The sequence below is a fragment of the Jaculus jaculus genome, chromosome 7, assembly GCF_020740685.1.
Source record: "Jaculus jaculus isolate mJacJac1 chromosome 7, mJacJac1.mat.Y.cur, whole genome shotgun sequence".
Taxonomy (NCBI): Eukaryota; Metazoa; Chordata; class Mammalia; order Rodentia; family Dipodidae; genus Jaculus; species Jaculus jaculus.
In genome coordinates, this window is record NC_059108.1 from 14,353,879 (window position 1) to 14,378,587 (window position 24,709).

The 24,709-nt window shown below is 45.3% G+C and overlaps 1 protein-coding gene across 7 annotated transcripts in view; it reads left to right on the forward strand.

Moving 5' to 3' along the window:
• Positions 1–24,709, forward strand: part of Fry (FRY microtubule binding protein) — a 472,955-nt gene that overhangs the window by 429,577 nt on the left and 18,669 nt on the right. For 6 of the 7 annotated variants that reach the window (XM_045154946.1, XM_045154942.1, XM_045154941.1 and 3 more), the window contains 7 exons: positions 201–401; positions 1,437–1,598; positions 4,930–5,096; positions 7,517–7,706; positions 9,328–9,477; positions 12,502–12,600; positions 14,125–14,208. In XM_045154946.1, coding sequence (XP_045010881.1) covers positions 201–401; positions 1,437–1,598; positions 4,930–5,096; positions 7,517–7,706; positions 9,328–9,477; positions 12,502–12,600; positions 14,125–14,208 — 1,053 coding nt within the window. The remainder of the gene's footprint in view (positions 1–200; positions 402–1,436; positions 1,599–4,929; positions 5,097–7,516; positions 7,707–9,327; positions 9,478–12,501; positions 12,601–14,124; positions 14,209–24,709) is intronic. The other variant, XM_045154947.1, reaches the window with a different exon arrangement.

Sequence of the window (24,709 nt, forward strand, 5' to 3'; positions counted from 1 at the left end):
TGACCTGAAGCACACTTACAGGAAAACTAGTTTTCCTGTTGTCTTTTGCAAATCAGGTAAAACTGAAGTTTGGGAGCCAGAGCAGGGCTTGAGAGTCGCCGCCGGGCGAGCTGGTTTCGAAGCTTTGATCGTGTTGAAGGTGTGTGCGCTCGCGGGAGGCATAAAAAAAAAAAAAAAAAGTGGCTGTGGTGTGATTTCAGGGGGAGAGCATGGACAATTTCAACTGGGGAGTGCGCAGGCGTTCCCTGGACAGCCTGGATAAGTGTGACACGCAGATCCTGGAGGAGCGCCAGCTCTCAGGAAGCACTCCCAGCCTGAATAAAATGGACCGCGAGGACTCGGATGACTCGTCGGAGGAGGAGGGCCTCACGGCCAGCCAGATCCTGGAGCACTCGGACCTCGTAAGTAGCCGTTCTCCCACTGCACAAAGGAGACTTCTTCTTCTTTTTTTTTTTTTGGTAATTAATGCAGGAATTTTGTCGCCAGCTTCTCAAGAAGCTTGCCACAGCTGCTGAGCTAAAACCTGAACTGTCAGGTGGTGTATCTGTCAGGCCCCAAGAGACCTCGCTTGGGTACAGTGGCAGAGGCTAGGCGTCTGTGGTACACACTCAGAAAGCCATCCAAATTTGGAAGGACTTTTACCCAAGCAGCTTTGAGGCTGCTGTAATCTCTTCCAAAAACTCCTCAGGTATCTTAAGTTTTAGGAAAACAAAGCAGGCATTTTGGTGAGGCTGCCTCACAGCACAGTTGTTGGTATCTTAAGAGGGTATTGGACTTTAAGAAAGCTGTCTCTGTCACCCACCCCTTCCCAAGGCAGATAGCTCCCTACCTGCTGTTACACACCTTGACTGTGCCTTACTACTCCAGGTCTACAGTGAGGACTGACACCTCCTTTCAGCCCCCACTTGTGGCCCTGGGTGAGGATGTGACAGTCCAAAGCTCCCGTCCCCTGGGGGACTTTTCTGGAGGCACTCCAGAGAACCTTCCTCCGTGCTTCCCCATCACATGGGCTTGGGTTACCTGGAGTGGCAGGTACTCAAAACCCTTTGCAGTAGGGGACTGTTTCCTCTAGCTCCCAAGAAAGGCTTGTAATCAATCGCCTCCTTTGTGACTGGGTGGTCCAAAGTCCCCTTTCCTCTTGCCCCTTACCCCACTGCTCTCTCATCTGACTTTAAATAAAACTTTGGGCCCACAGAGACAGTTTGTCGCAGTCCCCTATTGTGAACCCAAAATTTAGCAGAGGACTGCTCATGACTGATTCGCACCAGGTCACCTGCTGCCCTGTGCAACATCCAATCGTGATGACGCATGGAAATTGGAACGTTATTACCTCCCAGTGAACAACTGGAGAGCAGTTATTTGTATTCTTTGTGAAGTACAATCAGAGTGCTGAAAGAATGGGAACTTCACCTTGCTCTTTCCTGTGTCTTAAATAGATAATGACCCTCTCACCCTCGGAGGAGGCCAATCCCATGGACCTTCTCGCCACCGCCTGCGACTCAGCCCCCGCACACTCTCACGCCTTCAACTCGAGAATGGCCAGCTTTGACACTTCTTTGCCTGATGTGAATAACCTGCAGATTTCTGAGGGTTCAAAGGTGAAGAGATTTGGGCAATTATTATTTCCTTTATTACTTTCCAATTATTTCCTTTAATGGGGGGGGGGCGGGTAGGGAGGCCTTCTAATTGAAAATTCCTAGGGGGAAAAGGTCACAAGTGGAGGGACTTTCTTTTGTCTGTTTTAGTGAAATATATTTATGTATTTAGAAAGAGGCAGAGAGAGAGTGTGTGTGCAAGAGAGATTTGGTACACCAGGTGCATGTGCCACCTTGTGCATGTAGCTTAACGTGGGTACTGGGGAATCAAACCCAGGCCCTTAGAGCCCATCCTTTGAAGTTGTTTCCTACTCACACACTTGAGCAGCCAAGCTCTTGGTTGAAAGAGAAGTGGCCTAAGGTCTTTGTAAAAGAAAAGAGCTTGCCGGAACAGTGCCGATGGGTGTCAGAGCACAGCAGAGGAGTCTGCAGGAATCTGAGACCATGGTGACCGGACAACTGCTATTCTTTGACACAGCTTCCCTGAAACAATATGCTAAGTGAGGTGTGGGTGTATTCATGTATTTGGGGAAGAAATTATTTCCTATGTGGGAACCAATAACACAATTTGTGCATTGATTCCACACTCGCCTTTTGGCATGCCATAGGAATTTTAATGCCAGTCACATTTATTATGCCAGAATTGCACAAAACTCTCACAGCCAGACTCTCTGAGGAGAAAAGTTTAATTAGTATATATAATTTGTTTTAAAAGGTTAGCTTTTTACAAGTTTAAAAGTGTATATTTCACCCGAGATTTATTTTATCAAAACTTCCAGAAAATTTCCAAGATTTCCTGCCCATAAAACTATCCACTGGCATGTTGCAACCACATGTATGCCATGCTATACAATTCTATTTCTTTATATTAGAAATGGAATACTGGCTGGAAAGATGGCTCAGTGGTTAAGGCACTTCTATGCAAAGCCAAAGGACCCAGGTTCAATTCCCCAGTACCCACATACAGCCAGATGCACAAGATGCATCTGGAGTTCATTTGCAGTGACTAGAAACCCTGATGCATCCATTCATAGCAAAGGAAGAAATAACAGTAATTTATTGCTGTTAGGGTAGAATTAAGCTTTCTTTATCCCAAATATTGGCTATGGTTTTGTAAGCTTGAAAGAGAAAATTTTAAAAATTATAGAAGTGTATTCCTTTTGATATCTCTTAAGAGACAGAACAGTCTGGTCTGTACCATTTCACAATGTACAAAAAACCAGATCTGAGGTTAGAGAAACCTAACATGCTTTAAGCCAAGTGTCACCACTAAAGTGCAGTTACCTAAACATACGGAAGCTTAAATAAAAATTGTTTCTATGATTGTCCCATTGCAAAGAGGTTATAAACAGGATTCTTGGAGTTAGCAATGTCATTTTTTTAAGCCAAAAGAAGAACCCCAGAAAAAAAGTATTCTATAGTAAAATACCAGAGTCCCAAGATTCAAAACTTAAATTTCATAGGAAAAAGTATCACAAAATATATGTGTAGTGCTTAGCATTTGCTATTTCTCATTGTCAATATATTTTCTCCACTTTTTATTTAAGTGCTCAAATATATGAATTTACCATACAAAAAAAAATAGAAATAAGGCAGTTCTGGCAAGAACATATTATATCTACTTTCTAAAGAGCTCTCATTGTTTTTCTCATAACCTGGGTTTGATACACCTGGGATGTTAGAGACATAAAGATCTAGGATAGAGACAGGTGTGGTGGTGCACACCTTTAATGCCAGCACTTGAGAGACAGAGGGAGGAGGATCACCGAGAGTTCAAGACCACCATGAGACGACATAGTGAATTCCAGGTAGCCTGGGCTAGAGTGAGACCTTACCTTAAAAAGAAAAATACCACCAAAAAAAAAAAAAAAAAAGATCTAAGAAACATATAGCTCTTAAACACAAGTACCTCATCCCACCCCCAGAGACCAGCCTCATTACACCACTATAGTTATAAGAACCGGAAAGAAACTGGACACAGATAAACCTCGGAAGCTCAGCATTGCAGGCAGCTCCTCTAAAGCCATGACCTATCTCGTTTCTCTAACATATACTTAAACATTCTGGCTAATTTCCCCCGTAGCAATCCTCGATTCAAAATACTATACACTACATGGATAGCCAGATAAAGGTCTGTTCCCATGCATTCCTATTTCATCCTGATTTTGTTTTTGCTTCAAGAAAATGACTCACTGAAACATGCACGCGTATTTTCTTCCTCTCCTCTTCTGATGTGTACGTAACCCCGTTGCCTTCCTTCCTCTCACAAAGAACAATCAGTTCCCCAGCTGATTCCCCCTGGCCCAAGTTCAAGCCCAGCCTCTTTTTCCATTTCATTTGCTGTGTCTCTTGCCTGCCTCCACCGATCCCAGTTCTGTATGCCTTAGTGCTGTCGCCAGCTGCTGTTTATTCCACATGCTATAGTAGGTTGTTTTTTCTTTAATTTTTTTTTTATTTGAGAGCGACAGACACAGAGAGAAAGACAGATAGAGGGAGAGAGAGAGAGAATGGGCGCGCCAGGGCTTCCAGCCTCTGCAAACGAACTCCAGACGCGTGCGCCCCCTTGTGCATCTGGCTAACGTGGGACCTGGGGAACCGAGCCTCGAACCGGGGTCCTTAGGCTTCACAGGCAAGCGCTTAACCGCTAAGCCATCTCTCCAGCCCTATAGTAGGTTTTTGATCTGCTCTCCTGAGTGGGGTCTGGAAGAAGACAGGTGTGTGCATGTGGATGGCAGACAGCTCTCGGTATGGAAACACCTGTCAACCCAGCAGGCTCAGGGAAGGCTCTGGGTCACTCAAGCACGCTACACATATTTCTTGAGTATCTACTGTGCTCGACACCAGTGAATCTACATTCAAGTATCTGTTGGCAAAGAGATTTCCTATTGGAAAATTGGCTCGGGATAAGCGTACTTCTAAGGCTGGGATTGTACAATGGCAGGCGTTGCGAATCCAAAGTTTGTAGTTTCTCTTCCCAGCGCTAGCTTTGATCACCAGCCTGTCATGAGGCAAGTACCTTCACGTGGAATATCGTTTCCTTTCTTCCAACATGAGTGTGGGACCAGAGAGCTCTGTGATCTCTTCCCAGTTGAGCATTTACACCCCCTCAAATGTGGGTCAAATCGGATACTCTACTGAGAGCCCCTTTGAAGAGAGACTGAGAGGAATATTATTCACAAACAGTACTCCAGAGAATCTCTGAATCCATTTCTAGCAACTTTCTATATTGTACCCTAGAAAATAAATGCCTCCGCTTCTATCACAAATAAGACTTTCTTTTTTAATTTCTGCTTCAAATATCTCACACACTGGGGTTTATTTTTTGTCCCTTCAGGCTGAAGCTGTCCCGGATGAGGAGGACACCACCGTGCTCGAGGACGATCTTTCCAGTTCCATCAACGAGCTTCCGGCAGCTTTTGAATGCAGCGACAGCTTCAGTCTGGATATGACGGAGGCAGAGGAAAAAGGCAACCAGGGCCCCGATCGGTTTACTCTTGCAAGGCAAGGAAGCCCTTGGGAAGCGAGTGGTGTGAGTGTGCGCGGCACGGGTGCTGCGTTCACACCAGCGGGAGCACAAGGAGCCCTCGCACGTGACATGACAGGCATTCGCCAGTGCGGGGCGTTACATGAAATCAACAACGGGTGCCCATGTAGGAATTTTTAAATAGGTTATTTATTTACAAGGGGGAGAGAGAGAAAAGGGGCACACCGGGGTCTACTGCCACTACAAATGAACTCCAGACGCGTGCACCACTTTGTGCATCTGCCTTTACGTGGGTACTGGGGAGTCAAACCCAGGTCATTAGGCATTGCAGGCAAGCGCCTTAGCCACTGAGCCATCTCTTCAGCGCCATGCAGGAATTTATGCATACAGAGAACACTGTAGAACTCCAAAGGACTGGGCGTGGTGGTGCCCACCTTTAATCCCAGCCCTCAGGAAGCAGAGGTAGGAGGATTGCCATAAGTTCGAGGCCATCCTAGAAATACATAGTGAATTCCAGGTCAGCCTGGGCTAGAGTGAGACCCTACCTCGGAGGAAAAAAAAAAAAAAGCCGGAAGGGCCTAGAAACATGGTTCAGGTTTCAGGAGCTTTGAAGATACACAAGCTTTTGGCCAAGCTTAGAAACGAGTTCTTTCCGCTTTGAGTTTTAGAAGACACGCACAAAAGGCCTAAAGGCTGCTCTGTGAGTGGGCATCTTCGTTCGAGGCTGGTGGCGGGTACCTCTCAAAGCAGTGAGCTATGTGAATATGCAAAGGAAGCAGAGGAGATGAGACCACCAGACTTTGCATAAATTCAGGAAAAAGTCAAGCAAGCAAAGTCACAGGTGATAATGCTGCTATGCATATTTACTTCAGAAAAAGGTTGAGATCCTAGAATTGTTCTTCAGGAAGTAGAAAGTGACAACCGAGTAAAAAAAAAAAAAAAGCCTGTGAGGTGGTTAGACAAAGGACTTCCGCCGTGGCAAGCAGTGCCCGGCCGCGGGGGAGAAGGTTGAAGCCATACCCAAAGAAGAACTCAACTCTTCATATTTTACTCATCATCTCTCCTGCCTTCCTTTCTGCCATTCTCTGCTTCTCTCCTCTTTCATGTTCTAGTCAACCCGCCCACCTTTGCATTCTGGGCACTTTTTTGCACATGCATTCACTAATAGTCTAGACCTATAAGGGAAAAGAGAGAGAAATTAAAAGTTTAATTAAAATTTTTCTGCAGTCATGGTGGTGCACGCCTTTAAACCCAGCACTCAGGGGGCAGAGGTAGGCTGCAAGTTTGAGGCCAGCCTGAGACTACAGAGTGAGTTCCAGATCAGCCAGGGCAAAAAAAAAAAAAAAAAAAAAAATTTCTAATGAAAAAATTTAGAGGAATGGAAATGCCAAAGCCTTGGAACAGATGTTTGCTTTCCTGAGGCACAATTCCTGGAAGAGTGAGAACTTGCTGAGGGCTAAGAGAGGCATCAAGTCAGTATAGAAATACGAGAGGAGAAAATGATATCTCCTAGAATCAAAAATAATCTCTGAGGTACTGGAGAGGTGCCTTAGAGGTTAAGGCGCTTGCCTGCGAAGCCTAAGGACATAGGTTCAACTCCCCAGAACCCATGTAAGCCAGATGCACATGATGGCATATGCATCTGAAGTTCGTTTGCACTAGCTGGAGGTCCTAGAACATCCATTGTTTTACCCCCCCCCCATCTCTCTAATAAATAAAATAATGATAATAATCTCTGAGACCTTAGAGTCCCCCAGAGGGCCCTTGAAGGCAGTGGTCTTCCTCATCACTTCCACCCAGGGTTGGAATTTGTATAGCTAGGTAAAAGAGGGCCTACTTCTTTTTATTTTTTTATTTTGGTTTTTCAAGGTAGGGTCTCACTTTAGCTCAGACTGACCTGGAATTCTCTATGTAGTCTCAGGGTGGCCTCCAACTCAACGGTGATTCTCCTACCTCTACCTCCCAGGTGCTGGGATTAAAGGCCACCACACCCAGCCCTTACTTCTTTTTTAAAAAGAGAGAGATTAAGAGAAGAGAGACAGCCAGGCATGGTGGCACACGCCCTTAATCCCAGCACTCAGGAGGAAGAGGTAGTAGGATTGCCATGAGTTTGTGGCCACCCTGAGACTACATAGCGAATTCCAGGTCAGCCTGAGCTAGAGTGAGAACCCACCTCAAAAAGAAAGAAGGAAGGAAGGAAGGAAAGAGGGAGAGAGGGAGGGAGGAAGGAAGGAGACAGAGAGAATAGGCATGCCAGGGCCTCCAGCCACTACATACGAACACCAGATGCATGCATCACTTTGTGCATCTGGCTTTATGTGGGCACTGGGGACTCGAACTCTGGTCGTTAGGTTTTACAGGCAAGCTCCTTAACCAGTAAGCCATCTCCCCAGCCCTCAGCCTTACTTCTTGACATGGTGGTTCCCGTGTTTTGCAGCTTTGGGGAAGGGGACAGGGGCATGTCTCCCCCTCCCTCCCCGTTCTTCTCGGCCATCCTAGCTGCCTTTCAGCCCGCCGCCTGTGACGACGCGGAGGAAGCCTGGCGCAGCCACATCAACCAGCTCATGTGCGACTCGGATGGCTCCTGCGCCGTGTACACCTTTCACGTGTTCTCCTCTCTGTTTAAGGTACGGCCATGGGAGGGGGCGTTGTTTTGTCTTAGGGTGGGACTGCTCGCTTCTCTAATATCATTCCTTCTATTGAGCTTTTATCTTCTTTCCCTTATAAAGACATTGAACTGCTACCAGTTCTACCTCAATCACTACGATTTTTGTGATTTTTTAATGATTTTTTTTTTAATCATAAGTATCTGTGCCATTAAGGGAACCTTCTACCAGACTTTTCCTGGTCACTCAACTCCTTCCCCTCTTCCCTTTCCTGAGGACCCATGCCTACTGGGTATTATTATAATGGTTAAAATATACCAGGTATGGTGGTCCTCATCTGTAATCCCAGTCTGTAATTGGGAAGTTGACATAAACAGGTTGCCCTGAGTTCAAAGCTAGTCCATGCTACATAGTGAGTTCTAGACCAGCCTGGAGCTCTACAGGGGGACCCTATCACAAAAAAATAAAAAATTAAAAAATACACTTTGATTTTCTATTTACAGCTATTAAAAACTTGCAAAAATGTGGATTTTAAATGCTCTTACCCCGGAGGGCTAGAGACATGATTCAGTGGGCAAAGTGCTTGCCATGTATGCATAGGGAACTGAGTTTGGATCCCCAACACCCCGTAAAAATGCCAGGAATGGTGGCGCATGCCTGTAACCCCAGCCTTGGGGAGACAGGTACAAGAAATCCCCGTAGGGCTCATTTAGCTCACTAATCTCTCAGAATTGGTGAGTGCTGGGTTCAATGAGAGGCCCTGTCTCAAAGAATGAGATGGACAGGCAGTACCCAGCATCATCTCCTAGTACCTGTATACACGCACACACGTATCCCCCCCCCCCACACAAATACATATACATAGACACTGCAGACACACACACACACACACGTGCAGAAGAGTATTACCTCACAAAAGTAACATGTGAGATAATGCAGATGTTCGTTAGTCAGATGGAGACTACATAATCTATGCACAGTGCATACATACGCTACACAATAAATAGTATAACTTTTCTTTGTTCATTAGAAAAAAAATTGGGTTGGAGAGATGGCTTAGCAGTTAAGGTGTTTGCCTGCAAAGCCAAAGGACCTAGGTTTGATTCCCTAGGACCCACGTAAGCCAGCTGCACAGTGGCACATGTGTCCGGAGTTTGTTTGCAACAGCTGGAGGCCCTGGCATGCCCATACTCTGCCCCTCTCTCTCTCTCTCTCTCCCTTTCTCTTTGTCTCTCTCTCTCTCTCTCTCTCTCTGTCTCACAGACACACACACACACTCTCACTCTTTCTCTCTCACACACTTTCTCACTCTCTCTCATTCTGTCTCCCTCTTTTTCTCTCTCAAGTAAATAAAACTAAAATATTTTTTAAAAATCAATCAATATTACTTTACAAAACACAGAGGTTTGGTTGGTTGGTTTTTTGAGACAGGATCTAATAATTCCTGGGCTAGTCTTGAACTCAGTGTGTAACTGAGAATCTCTGATCCTTCTGCCTCTGTCTCCCAAGGACTGCGATTATAGGTGTGTGGCCCATACACACACACACACACACCAAAAAAAAAAAAAAAAACAAAGGTTTTTTTTTCTAGTACATAAATTAAACTTGGCCTTTGCAAGTGATCCACTATCCTGCCTTGCAGAATATTCAGAAAAGGTTCTGCTTCCTAACCTGCGATGCAGCCAGTTACCTTGGAGATAACCTCCGGGGAATCGGATCCAAATTTGTCAGCTCCTCCCAGATGCTCACCTCCTGCTCGGAGTGCCCCACCCTCTTCGTGGATGCTGAGACTGTGAGTACCCCACCCTGCTCTGGCAAGGAAGGAGGTGCCCAGCTCAGGGTAGCACCCTCGATAGGGTTTGTTCTAAAGATACCTTCAAGGTTATGAGCCGCACAGGGCTGTGATGTGATTCCCAAAGGCCTCGAGGTCTGCAGGGTAATTAGAGCAGTTTGCCAGCCCAGGCCAAGCAAAGCCATTTCAAAGATGTGGTGGTGGTGGTGGTGGTGGTGGTGGTGAAGCATCTACCTCTGTATTTCCCCCTGTCTTTGGCATCCTTCTCTGATGACTGACTTTGTCAGCTGTGCATATGGTTGGATAACAAGTCCCGGATGGGCAGACACCCAGGCCTCCAGAGGCAACATATCAACCCCTCCCTCAGTCCCAAGCTCAAATAAGACTTGTTACTCTCTGGGTCCATCCAGCTCAAACCATAAATGATGAATGTAGAGAGTGATTGAGACGGTCTGGCTGACTGTTGGATCATGATTTTATAAGAATTGCAACTCCGCAGCAGTGTGTTTTCATTACATGCCAGCCCCTCTTTCACAATATCAAGAACCATCACATGGCCTGAATAGCTACCAAGATTTGGGACAAATAAAGATATACTTTGGGGGCTAGAGAGATGGCTTTGCAGTTAAGGCTATTGCCTGCAGAGCCTAAGGACCCATGTTCAACTCTCCAGATCCCACATAAGCCAGATGCACAGAGGTGAGGCAAGCGCAAGGTCACACATGCCCACTAGGTGGCGTAAGCATCTGGAGTTCCATTGCAGTGGCTGAGGCCCTGGAGCACCAATTCTCTCTCTCTCTCAGTCCCTGTCTCTCTCACTTTCTCTAAAATAAAAATTATATATATACACACACACATACACACACATACATACACACACACATACATACATACATACATACATACTTTGGGATTCTTTTTTGAAACAGGGCCTGCTGTTCAGCTCAAGTTGATTTTGAACTCACAATCCTGCTACCTTATCTGAGCCCCTGGAGTGCTGGGATCATAGGCCTGCATCACCATGCTCCATGTCCTTTAGTATATAGTCAGAATCAGTCCTACCAACAAACTGATTGGTTATTGGTTGCCTCATAGAAAGGAATGAAATATGAAAAACATTAAATGACTTAAAACAAAAATACAGGACTGACAGGAGAGATGACTCAGCAGTTAAGACGCTTGCCTATAAAGCCTAATGACCAGAGTTTGATTCTCCAGTACCCACATAAAGCCAGATGCACAGAGTGGCACATGCCTCTGGAGTTTGTTTGTAGCAATTAGAGGCCCTGGCACAGGCCCATTCTCTCTCTCTCTCTCTCTCTCTCTCTCTCTCTCTCTCTTTCTTTCCCTCCCCCCTCCCCTCTCTCCCTCTCCCCCCCACCTTGCAAATAAATATTTTTTTAAAAAAAAGTTACTTATGGGCTGGAGAGATGGCTTAGCAGTTAAGCGCTTGCCTGTAAAGCCTAAGGACCCCGGTTCGAGGTTCCATTCCCCAGGACCCACGTTAGCCAGATACACAAGGGGGCACACATGTCTGGAGTTCGTTTGCAGTGGCTGGAAGCCCTGGCGTGCCCATTCTCTCTCTCTCTCTCTCTGCCTCTTTCTCTCTGTCTGTTGCTCTCAAATAAATAAATAAAATAAACAAAAAAAAATTTTAATTACTTATAATAATAAGGGACTTCAGGGGCTGGAGAGATTGCTCAGTGGTTAAAGGCACGTTATTTGCAAAGCCTGACAGCTTGGGTTCAGTTACCCAGGATCCCATGTAAAGCCAAATACACAAGGCAGTGCATGCATCTGGAGTTCATTTACTAGTGTGCCTCCTCTTTTTCTCTCTCTCTTTCTCTTGCACATTCTATCTCAAATAAATAAAAATATAAATTGGTGGGGGCCAAGGAGCTTTAAAAACATAAAGGACTAGAGAAATGGCTCAGTGGTTAAAGGTGTTTTCTTGCAAAGCCTGGCAGCCCAGGTCTGACTCCTCAGCACCCACATAAAGCCTCATGCACAAAGGGACACATGCATTTGAAGTTTCTTTGCAGTGGCGAGAGACCCTGGTGCACCATTCTCTCCTCTCTCTCTTTCTATCTCCCCTTCTCTCTCTCTCTCCCTCTCTCTCTCAAATAAATAAATATTTTAAAAATTAAAATAAAATGGAAAATAAATACAAAAACAGTCTGCATCTCACTTTGGAGACCTGTCATCACACCACACAGAATTAACTGGTTATTATTAGAGTTCACATATAAAGTAGGTGTCAGACTGGAGAGATGGCTCAGTGATTGAAGGCACTTGCTTGCAGAGCCTGAAGGTCTGGGTTCGATTCCCAGTACTCACATAGGGTCAGATGCACAGGGTGGTACGTGTGTCTGGAATTCCTTTGCAGGAGCAGAGACCTTGGCAAGTGCATTCCTCCCATCCTTCTCTCTGTCTGTGTGTGTCTCTCTCTCTCTCTCTCTTTCAAATAAATATTTTTTAATTTTATTTTTTAATTTTTTTAAATATTTTTGGTTCATTTTTATTTATTTATTTGAAAGTGACACAGAGAGAGAAAGAGGCAGAGAGAGAGAATGGGTGCACCAGGGCTTCCAGCCACTGCAAATGAACTCCAGACCTGTGCGCCCCCTTGTGCATCTGGCTAACGTGGGTCCTGGGGAATCAAGCCTCGAACTGGAGTCCTTAGCCTTCACAGGCAAGCGCTTAACTGCTAAGCCATCTCTCCAGCCCATTTTTTAATTTTAATAAATATTTTTAAAAGTAGACATCATATCCTAAGGTGGGTTTCCATGGAATACTTGGTAAGGCCTGCACTGGTAAAGAAAAGCTTATTTTTAGAGGCAGCCTGCATTAGAAGCTCGTATTCAGTTCCAGATGCCGCAAAACAAGCACTTCCCAGGTTGTCCAAGTGTGCGGCAGGCACTTCCCCTCGCACGCCTGACTTCCAAGTCTGCTTCTCTGTGGGGCCAGGCCTTTCCTCTGCTGTCTCCATTAACGTTTTAATACGATTTATTTTCCCGTCTTTAGCTCCTTTCTTGTGGACTTCTGGACAAGCTCAAGTTCAGTGTATTAGAGCTGCAAGAATATTTGGACACCTACAACAACAGGAAAGAGGCCACACTCTCAGTAAGCATCTGCTTTTCTTTTTCTTTTTTAATTTTTTTTTTTTTTATTTTTTCAAGGTAGGGTCTCACCCTAGCCCAGGCTGACCTGGAATTTACTTTGTAGTCCCAGGGTGGCCTTGACCTCACAGTGATCCTCCTACCTCTGCCTCCTGGTGCTGGGATTAAAGGCATGTGCCACCACGCCCAGCAAGCATCTGCATTTCTGCAGAGTCCAGTTCTCACAGAATAAGCCCAACCATAGGGGCGCCTGGTCTTGGGTGAGACAGACTCCCTACTTCCCTCTGTTCAGGATTGTAATTCTTACATAATAATGCCAGAAGAATATGTGATACAGATTACGTTAAAACATAACCTAGGGCTGGAGAGATGGCTTCCTTGCAACGTCTGATGGCCCAGATTTGATTCCCCAGTACCCATGTCAATCCAGATGCACAAGGTGGCACATACATCTGGGGTTTGTTTGTAGTGGCACAAGGCCCTGGCATAACTCACATTTACACACACACACTCTCTCTCTCTTTCACAAATGAATAAATAAAATATTTTAAAAACATAACCTAGGAGAGAGAACATTTTCAGCTTTTGTTTTTAGCTCCTTAGTATTCATAACAAGAAATCACAGTGTATCTTTTCAGTCTCCCCGATTTGTCCCTTAATCATATCTAAGCTTCTCTCAGAGGTTTGAATTAGTTGCCTAGTTCCTTCCACTGTTGACCTCACCCAAAACTAGTTGTGGCAAGTCTGGTGGCCTGCCTTCCTCCTCTTAGCCACTCTGGGTGGCCGCTTCTCGCTGTCCCTGTGGTCCTCTTGGCCTTAACTGTTACTTTGTAATCTCTGGTCCCCACCACAGATCTAAAGGGCAGAATGTTAGGGAAAGAAGTGACCTAGAAACCATCAATGCAAGCCACCAGTTTTCTGGCAGATAGAGGCCCAGAGAACTCAGGGGGTGAGTGGGGAATAACTGTGTGTAATATCTGTTGGTATCTATGTCCTCTTTTTTTTTTAATTTTTATTTATTTATTTGAGAGCGACAGACACAGAGAGAAAGACAGATAGAGGGGGAGAGAGAGAATGGGCGCACCAGGGCTTCCAGCCTCTGCAAACGAACTCCAGACGCGTGCGCCCCCTTGTGCATCTGGCTAACGTGGGACCTGGGGAACCGAGCCTCGAACCGGGGTCCTTAGGCTTCACAGGCAAGCGCTTAACTGCTAAGCCATCTCTCCAGCCCCTATGTCCTCTTATAATTTGCCAGGCACTCAAGACTGAAGCAGGGTCTAACTCTGGCCCAAGCTGACCTGAAACTCACTCTGTAGCCTAAGCCAGCCTCCAATTCATGGTGATCCTCCTGCCTCAGCCTCCTGGGTGCTGGGATTAGAGAGGCCTGTGCCACCACACCTAGCTCTCAAAATTTTATTTTATTGTCTTTAGGAGCATAATGAAGTTTTCCTGACAAAACTCCTGTTTCAAATATTCTCAGGCTATCTCTAAAGTTACCTACGACTTGTCTTTCCTTTTCCAACTACAGTGGCTTGCAAATTGTAAGGCAACCTTTGCAGGAGGTTCAAGAGATGGAGTGATAACCTGCCAACCAGGGGACTCGGAAGAAAAGGTAATGGGAGTCTCTTAGAACATGTCTCCTCTGTGGTCTGACACTGTGGTGCTTTTGCTCTCCCCAAGAAGCATGGGGCTTGACAAAGGAAGAGGCAGGATGGTCACCTCACACATGCGCAGGAAGCCAGGGGAGTAAGACAGAATGGCATCCTCACCATGCATGGTTGTGTGTGGATGGGATTCGGGGTGGGTTTTTTTTTTTTTTCTTTCTAGAAAAGTAGAGCTATAAAAATCACCATTGACTGGACACTGTCTAACCATGCTAATCATTTCCTAACAAATCTGTTCTTAATTCATTGATTTTTTTTTTTTTTTGTCCATACTTCAAGACGCATTTCATCATTCCTCACCCTCAAGTTCGTTGAAGTGAAGGAAATTGCTGTTCCCTTTTCACCAACCATTGTCAGACAGACTTGCCCATTTAGAATAAATAGCCTTAAGTGCCCACCACAAATCAGCTGGCTGATTCATGCATGATACATCGTGAAGACAATGAGGCAGAAAAGTGTAAACAGATCGGAGTCACTCACTCTACAGTTAGGTCATAAGGCATCCTGTTTGGCCCACATGGTGGTTATAGTAGTGAGCCAAGACAAAGATTCTGTTTCACTAGAGCTTTCTGATTTTTCTTCTCAGGAAGGGACAATAGTCAAGACATCATAAATTGTGATAAGTGACAAGAAGGACAGAAAAGGACAGTGAGCTCAGGGAAACTTCATCAAACAGTAGCATGATCCTAGGAAGACTTCCCCCCTGAAGACCTCATATGTGAGCTAGAGGTCACTGAGAGAAGGGTGGATAGGAAGCTATGGAAGGTCCTGAGGCTGAAGGGAACTGAAGAGAGCCTGGGACTGCAGTAAAAGTAAAGTGGGGAAGATGCAGCAGAGGTTGCCACAAGCCTGGCTGTGAAAGGCTTGGGTATTTCCCAACAGTGCTAAGTAATTGCCAAGTTAAATGGTGGAGAATGGTCAGCCTAAGGCACTGTCTGCCATATGAACCTGAAGTGGGCAAGAGGGGATAAGAAGGCCACTGGTGTAGGCAGAGAAGGTATGACCATCACCACTGGGAACATCCTCCAGACGATGCAAATCTGTGTTAGAGATGGGACTCTGTTAGGAAGGTTTGAGCCCGGCATGGTGGCACACGCACTTGGGAGGCAGAGGTAGGTGGATCCCCGTGAGTTCGAGGCCACCCTGAGAATACAGACTGAATTCCAGGTCAGCCTCTGCTAGAGTGAGACCCTATCTCAAAAAACCAAAAAAAAAAAAAAGGTTTGAGATGAAATTTTTCAACCTGATCCTAGTGGTCCAATTCCAATTGTTAAGACCAGCCATAGAGTTCTAGGAGTGACTGCCCTTGCAGCTGCCACTGAGTCCCTCCAAGGCCCCTTGATAAGTTTTGCAAAGAGACTAGACTGCACCAACAAACCCTAAGGCTGAGGAGTATCTAGGCAGGGCTATTACGTGATAGTTCCTGCCCTTTCGCTCTATGGTGTGCAGAGACATTTCCTGCATCTTAGGTCACTTGATCGTCTCTGGATAAGTGGCAGGAAGGTAGCCGTCCACCAGCCCACATCGTAGCTGAAGAGACCAAAGCTTGACCTGTCTAAGTCTCCCTACCTGAAGAAGTAAAGGCAGAACTTTGGACTGGCCACAAAACCAGGAAGCATAAGCAATGTACAAAATGGACTTCATTTGCATTACAACTTTAAATAGGTGTTTAATGGAGCGATAAAATAACTTTCTCATAGCAACATATAGTCAAATGTGTAGTTCACAGTCACGGAGGGCTCTAGCATTCCCATCAGTCTGCATTTATATGCAGGATGTACAGCTTCACATGATCTATAGCTCATTTTCCCCGATACCATAAGCCATCGGCATCGTATGAACCTATTACCTAAGTGGCTCACGGTATGGCTTCCCAGTGTCGCTCACTCCTGATTCCAGCTTAGCCCTCCCCCTACCTGCCTCACTGTTCAGACAAACTGGGTCCAGAAAATAGGGGCCAGGGTAGGATTTGAAATTAGCATAAACCTAATCCAGGTCATAGTGTAGTTTGTAAAGTAGTAGGTAAAAGTAATTAGTTATAGAAACATTTATCCTCAGTCATCCAATTCTACTATACTTTCTGTAAAAACAAAAAACTCAGTGGCTGCAGAGATGGCTTAGCGGGTAAGCCACTTGCCGCCAAAGCCAAAGGACCCAGGTTTGATTCCCCTGTATCCAAATAAAGCCAGATGCGTAAGGTGGCACATGCCTCTAGAGTTCATTTGCAGTGGCTAGAGGCCCTGAGGCACCTTCTCATTCTCTCTCTCTCTCTCTGTATCTGCCTCTTTCTAATAAATAAATAATAAAAATATTTTATTTAAAAAAATCAGGCCAGGCATGATGGCGCACACCTTTAATCCCAGCACTCAGGAGGCCGAGGTAGGAGGATCCTTGTGAGTTCAAGGTCAGCCTGAGACTACACAGTGAATTCCAGGTCACCCTGGCCTAAAGCAAGATCCTACCTGAAAAAAAAAAAAAAAAAAAATCAGGAAAGTGCAATAATACATGTCAGATGTTTTAGTGGAAAAAAGGTTAAAATCAAATCACCGATTTGTAGAGCTCCCTGGCTAATCCTACAGATAAATAGAAAGTCCAACTAAATTATCCTCTTCTCCAAATAGTCTAATTTTAAGATGCTTACCTGTCGTACTTCATTTCTGTTGTTTTCCTCTGGTTCGTTTCTCCCTTATTCCCCCATCGGTCTTGGTTTTCACTTATTCTTCATATTCATTTCCTCTTCAACCCTTTCTGTCTTTCTTTCGAGTGTCAATGGTAGAATTACTCAGGTGGCCTCATCATTGTGGGAGCGTGACAGTTCACTTACACAACCCAAGAAAGCCTCTCCTGTCACTAGGCAACGTGCTGTCAGGGAACCATCGTCAAACATGCGGCGACCAAGCCGCTGTTGCGTGGCTCATGCTGTGTTCTGAAGCGCTTGCTTCTCCTCCTCTCCTCTCTTGTATCTTTACTAAACCCAGGGGTTCTGAGAATAGAGAATAGAGCAAACCCAGGGGCTAAGAGAACAGAGCCCATCTTCAGTTGCTCAGTTTTGCGGGACAATTCTGAAAATAAAATTTAAAAGGGAGGGAAGAAGAAAGTGATGTTGCCCAAGTACTGTGGACATACAATCTCATTTGCTTCTTTATGGCAGTCCTTTTGTTATAGATAGATAGATAGATAGATAGATAGATAGATAGATAGATAGATAGATAGATAGATAGATAGATAGATATTTGAGAGAGACAAACACATGCACAGAGAGAGGCAGACAGGGAGAGAGAATGGGCTTGCCAGGGCCTCCAGCCACTGCAGACACACTCCAAGTGAATGCACTACCTTGTGCATCTGGCTTATGTGGGTGCTGGGGAATCCATCCCTGAGCTGTTAGGCTTTGCAGGCAAGCACCTTAACCACTAAGGCATCTCTCCAGCCCTATAGCAGTCCTTTGAAATGAGGGTCTTTCCACTGTGCAGATGAGAAAACTAAAGCCAAGAGGCACACTCTAAAGGCCGTGTTCATTCCATTTCTTCAAACTTTCTCTACCTTACTTTTATAAGCAAGACATACACAAAGTAAAAGGAGGACTAGAGAATAATTTTCGGCAACTATTTAAATATCTAGCCTGATCTTAGGAGTCTGCATACATCTTGAGGATCCATACAGTAGAGAAGAGTGGTCATAGCAGGATTTGAAAGGAAAACAATGATGAAAAAGCAAATTCCTGTATTATGTTTCCAACACTTTAGTAAAAATCAGCCACAAGTTCGCCCCGCTAGTAGTCTTTTTCAGATTTTCTGGATGGCTCTCGGATATGTTGGAGACCAGAGAACTTAGGCAGTGACTAGTTGTCCAAGAAAGTTGATTTCAGTCCCACCTATGTGACAATCCTAAAGAATGAGAGCAGTCCAAAAGACAAATTATAAACCACTTAAGGACATATATTGGATAGTAAAAAGGCAGGCAAGGATGGGTGGTTTGTTTAAATCATCTAGGTATCTAGTCAAGTTCCCTGTTTGAATTTCTTCATACACCCTAGAAATGGCCAAACCACTAGGCCACATACTGTCTCACCCCACGTGCTCCTTACATCCCACCAGACTTGACTGAAGCGCTCCTGAGCTCGAGGGTTGCTGGGCACTGTGGGGAGCGCAAGAATGAAGGCGGTCTGGCCCCATCACCAGCAATGTACTTAGACATAGCCAAAAATAGACTGTGAGAGCAAGCTGAGGGAAATCTTTACACTTAAGGGCGGGGGGTGGCCTGGGGAGGAATGGTTGTTGTTGCTCCATTTAAATACTGAGATTTGGGGTTTGATATCCAGAATTGTTGGAGATGTTTTGCTGATAAGAGCTACCATTTGGCTTCCATCCCAAAGGGAAAAGCTCAAGAAACATGACCTCCAAAGGAGTCTCTCCATTTCTCCTTTTTTAGCAGGCTGTTTTCTGAAGTAGTTTGAAGTGGGCCTTTATTCTGGGCACCCTCCATAGTGGGACAGCTAGAAGAGGAACAAGTACATTTATACTTGACCTTAGAGGCAGTGATAAATGGATTTAGCACTTGCTTATCCAGGGCTGGATACAAACTGTAAGTGACCGTGCAGTCACTACATGTGTGCATTCTATTTCAGAGAAGTGTGCGCAAAAGAGTTAGCATTTAACCAGGCGTGGGGGCGCACACCTTTAATCCCAGCACTCGGGAGGCAGAGGCAGAGAAGGATGGCTGTGAGTTCAAGTCCACCCTGAGATTACATAGTGAATTCCAGGTCAGCCTGGGCTATAGCAAGACCATAAGAGAGTTAGCATTTTGCCTGACTCAACCAAGCTAAGTGAATTCTTCAGCAGATAATGGCATCAGTGTGTCAGAGATAGGGTCAGTGCGCAGGCAGGCCCCTTAAGTGTTCCTCCCTCCCCTCCCCATGTCCTTTACAGTCTGGTCTGGTCTCTGCCAGGAGCTAGTTTCAATTCCTTCTTTAACAGGCAACATGAGGAAAGACAGCTGAGAGGTGAATATGTTCCAGGTTTTCTTTACCTTAAACGTGAAGTTGTATGTATCAAACTAATGAAGAAATGCTATGCACTGGTGACCTGTGAGCTAAAAGGAATTCATAGACATGTTTTACTACATATATACAACATTAGCATTTAAATCCTTAAGTACACACACACACACACACACGTATTTTAAATTAGATTACTGAGCCAGGCATGGTGGCATACACCTTTAATATCAGTATTCAGGAGGCACAGGTAGGAGGATTGCTGTGAGTTTGAGACCACCTTGAGACTACATAGTGAGTTCCAGGTCAGCCTGAGCTAGTGAAACCCTACCTTGAAAAGCAAAACAAAAAAAATCGGATTTCTGGTATCTCTAGATAAAAGCCTAGAGACATAGGGCCTGATTCCCCAAGTGTCATCAGTGACCTAGAGCTAAATATTAGCTGTCTTTATGGACTTTCTACCATCCCAGCTGTCCTTTGCGTTGGGGACACTAAAAGCAAAGGCCAGGTGCTAACCACCACAATGCTTACACTATTGTTTGTTTGATGCTTTCTTTCTTTTTGGAGGAAACTAGATTTTTGCTGCTTAAGTTTTCAAAATGAGGAGTGAAAAGTAGAGCGAGCCTTGTGCTTTAAAAACTGGACAAGAATACCATTCTTTGCATATGGGACAATCTCTGTGTGTATAATATGCAATCACCTGTTGGCTGAACTTACCGCCACCACAGGGTCTGCTGGAGATGTGCCCCCAGTGTGCTTAGAACAAAACAAACCATGTTTCTGAGAAAAGTGTTTCTAATCCTTCTGAAATGTATGTATGTATTGGTTTTTCATGGTAGGGTCTTGCTCTAGGTCAGGCTGACCTGGAATTCTCTATATAGCCTCAGAGTGACCTCACACTCACAGCGATCCTCCTACCTCTGCCTCCTGAGTGCTGGGATTAAAGGCTTGTGCCACCACTCCTGGCTCTGAAGTATATTTTTTCTATTTTTATTTATTTATTTGAGAAAGAGGGAAAGAGAGAATATGGGCACACCAGGGCCTCCAGCCACTGCAAACAAACTCCAGAGACATGTGCCACCTTGTATCCCTGGCTTATTTGAGTACTGATGAATCAAACCTGAGTCCTTTGGCTTTGCAGGCAAGTGCCTTAACTGCTAAGCCATCTCTCCAGCCCTGAAGTATACTTTGGAGATTTTTTAAAGACAAATATGACAGTAAATGGTTTAGGCTTCTTTGTGGTTATAGTAACAATTCTTCCAGAATGGGGCAAAAAACAAGGTATGTGATTTGTGTCTGACATCATTTCTGCTCATGTCTGCACACAGTGTTTCCCCAGCCTACACCTATCAAAAGAGAAAAATATTTTCACAACTTGCAACCAGCACTTCTAGTTAAAGACTCTGAATTCCACTGACCCCCTCCATCCCAGAGTGGCTACTCCTACCGAGATGGTTGAAGTGAACATAAATGTAGGTCAGAGAGCAAGGTGTCTTCACAGCTATGGCTTCTCCAGGCAGGTGAACGTCGTTCATCTTCCCACTGCTGTAGAAATGGCCCCAGGAAAGCTGAAAATGTTTCCATTTCATTTGTTATAAGGGATTTTTTTAATATTTTTATTTATTTGCAAGCAGAGAAAGAGAGAGAGAGGAAGGAAGCAAGGAAGGGAGGGAGGGAGGGAAAGAGAGAGGGAGGGAGGGAGGGAGGAAAGAAAGAAGGAAGGAAGGAAGGAAGGAAGGAAGGAAGGAAGGAAGGAAGGAAGGAAGGAAGGGAAAAGGTAGAAGGAAGGAAGGAAGGAAGAAAGAAAGAAAGAAAGAAAGAAAGAAAGAAAGAAAGAAAGAAAGAAAGAAAGAAAGAAAGGGCATGCTAGGCCCTCTAGCTGCTGCAAACTATCCGGGTGCATGTGCCACTTTATGCATCTGGTTTTATGTGGGAACTGGGGAATCAAACCCAGGTTATTAGGCTTTGCAAGCAAGTGCCTTATTGGCTGAACCATCTTTCCAGCCCATTATAAGGGATTTTAGTTGACATATTCATCATTCAAAAGTTAATTCTAGGGCTGGAGAGATGGCTTAGCGGTTAAGCGCTCGCCTATGAAGCCTATGGACCCTGGTTCAAGGCTCGGTTCCCCAGGTGCCATATTAGCCAGATGCACAAGGGGGCGCACGCGTCTGGAGTTCGTTTGCAGAGGCTGTAAGCCCTGGCGCGCCCATTCTCTCTCTCTCCCTCTATCTGTCTTTCTCTCTGTGTCTGTTGCTCTCAAATAAATAAATAAAAAATGAACAAAAAAAATTAAAAAAAAAAAGTTAATTCTAAGCCAGGTGTGGTGGCGCACACCTTTAATCCCAGCACTCAGGAGGCAGAGGTAGGCAGATCACCATGAGTTCAAGACCACCCTAAGACTACGTAGTGAATTCCAGGTCAGCCTGGACTATAATGAAACACTACCTCAAAAAAAAAAAAATTCTAGGAACCAGGAAGATGGCTCAGCTGTTAAAGGCACTTGCTTGCAGAGCCTACCAACTTGGATTCAATTCCCAAGTCAGCCATGTAAAGCAGACACAAAAAGTGATGCACGCAGTGTCTGGTGTTTGTTTATAGTAGCAAGAGGCCCTGGCCCCTCTTCTTCCCACCTTTCTGCACACATGTGAATAAATAAACAAATAATTGGTAAAAGTAAATTATATCCAGGCACGGTGGCTCACACCTTCTGTCCTGGCACTTAGGAGGCTGTGGTAGGAGGATCACTGAGTTTGAGGCCAGCCTGGGCTACAGAGTTCCTGGTAAGCAGCCTGGGCTAAAATGAAACTCTGCTTAAAAAAAAAAACAGGGGGCTGGAGAGATGGCTTAGCAGTTAAGCGCTTGCCTGTGAAGCCTAAGGACCCCGGTTCGAGGCTCGGTTCCCCAGGTCCCGCGTTAGCCAGATGCACAAGGGGGCGCACGCGTCTGGAGTTCGTTTGCAGCGGCTGGAGGCCCTGGCGCGCCCATTCTCTCTCTCTCTCCCTCCCCACCACTTCCCTCCCTCTTTCTCTCTCTCAAATAAATAAAATACTTAAAAGAAACCCATTCCAACAAACGAATTATGATAGTTGTCGGCTAGAGATATAGCTCCGTAGTGAAGCAATTGCCACACATGGACAAGGCCTGGAAAAAATAAAAGATAGTTGTCAACGTGCTGACCCTGAATAGCAGCAACGGGCGAGTGTGTGGTACCTCTACCTGCCTAGGAGATGAAATGCAGCTGCGACGCACTGTGGAGAGAAGCCTTGTCTGCGGTCCAGGTTGCCTCCTACTGGAACCTCAACTTCACCCCAGTGGCTTTCAGAGGTCAAATACGGTCAAACGTGTGAGCCAGCCATAGCTGTGCACGTGTATAATTCCCTTGCCCAGGATACGGAGGCAGGAGAATCACAAATTCAAGGTTGTGAGGTTGGCCTCACAATCCTCCAGCAGTTTCCCAAGAGCGCTGGAATCCTAGGTATGCATCACCATGCTTGGCTCTGTCCTGGGCTTTTCAAACTGCGCGCTCCTTAGTTGCCGATGACCAGCTCTTAACGTCTTGGCTTCTTGGTCCCTTTTCCTCGTGTTTGGAACACAAACATCTCCACATCTGACTTTAGAAAACTGTGCCACGAGATTTTAGGAAAAAGTCCTTGCGACCAAATAAAATGACGTCCCCACAACATGGCCAAAATAACCTTAAGTCACCTGAACACAGATAAATGTATAAAAACTTGTAAAAATACTAGTTTTAAGATCTGGACATAGGGACTAGAGAGATGGCTCAGTTAAGGTGCTTGCTTGCAAAGCCTGCTGGCCCAAGTTCGATTCCCCAGTACCACATAAAGCCAGATGGACAAAGTGACACACGCGTCTGGAGTTCATTTGCAGCAGCTAGAAGCCTTAGTGTGCCCATTTACACACACATGCATGCACGCACATACACACACTCTCTCTCTTTCTGTCTCTGCTTACAAACAAATAAAACTAGACATAGCAAAACATGAGTGTAGGAGAAAGCATTCACACTTTTCCCTGAACAGCCCCTTTGAAAGACATTTTCACTTTTTGTAACGTTAATTACAAATGAAATTCCAGTGTGGCCTTGCAAAGGATTCTGAGATAACAAGTGCCAAGGAAGTCTGAACTAACCCTACCTAAAAAGGAGAATTTAGGAAGGGACACTGAGGGCTTGGTGTTCATCAAAGTTGGCCATCGCCCAAGAAACAAAGTTTTGTGCCCTGAGAGCCGAGAGGGAGGAATTCAGTGACATTCCTCAGGGCCACGCCTGAGTCGGGAACCTTCATCTGCCCTTACTGAACTGACTGGCTTAATGAGCCCCTTGCCTAACACTTCGTTTAGAAAGAATGGTAAACTGCCGGCCGTTTTCCCCACACAAGACCAGATCTCTCGCTCAGCACTTGCGTCATCTGACAACACCATCAAAGTCAGTTCCACAGTGGAAGATCTCACTTGCTAAAGCACATTCTAAACCTAACCAGCGTTTTCCAAAGCTCTTGTACAGAAGATACGGTCTGTGTGTGTAGAGACAGGTCCAGTATGCCTATTGGGGATCATCTTACATATCAGCGCCTAAGGTTTGAGCACAGAAACTCACAAAGTTTTCTCAAAAACGATAAATACCTCCAGCCATATAATACATATCCCAGTCTTAAAGCTTTGAGAGATACAGATGGCAAGATTGAGAAAAGCCAGCAAAACCTCAGTAAATGTGTCAGTCCCGTGATTCTCCCACATGACATTAGCAATAGGTGAGAGGGGAAAAGAGCCCAGCGTGAGTGAGGTTTGTTAGCCACCTTCAGTAATGTGTGCAGATAGTAATAAATAAACAGTTTTATTTGCACTGCCGTTTATGTTAAAATATGTAACTAATAACCCCAAGATTTTTTTTAATTTTTTTTAATTTATTTATTTGAGAGCGACAGACACAGAGAGAAATACAGATAGAGGGAGAGGGAGAGGGAGAGAATGGGCGCGCCAGGGCTTCCAGCCTCTGCAAACGAACTCCAGACGCGTGCGCCCCCTTGTGCATCTGGGTAACGTGGGACCTGGGGAACCGAGCCTCGAACCGGGGTCCTTAGGCTTCACAGGCAAGCGCTTAAAACCGCTAAGCCATCTCTCCAGCCCAACCCCAAGATTTTTGAGTTTTAAAGTAATTTTTGTTGCCAAGGATTAGAAACTAGTGAAAGTAGATAGGTAATTTTTAAAAAAATTTTTTTGTTCATTTTTATTTATTTATTTGAGAGCAACAGAGAGAGAAAGAGAGGCAGACAGAGAGAGAGAGAATGGGCACACCAGGGCCTCCAGCCACTGCAAACAAACTCCAAATGCATGCGCCCCTTTGTGCATCTGGCTGACGTGGGTCCTAGGGAATCGAGCCTCGAACCGGGGTCCTTAGGCTTCACAGGCAAGCGCTTAACCACTAAGCCATT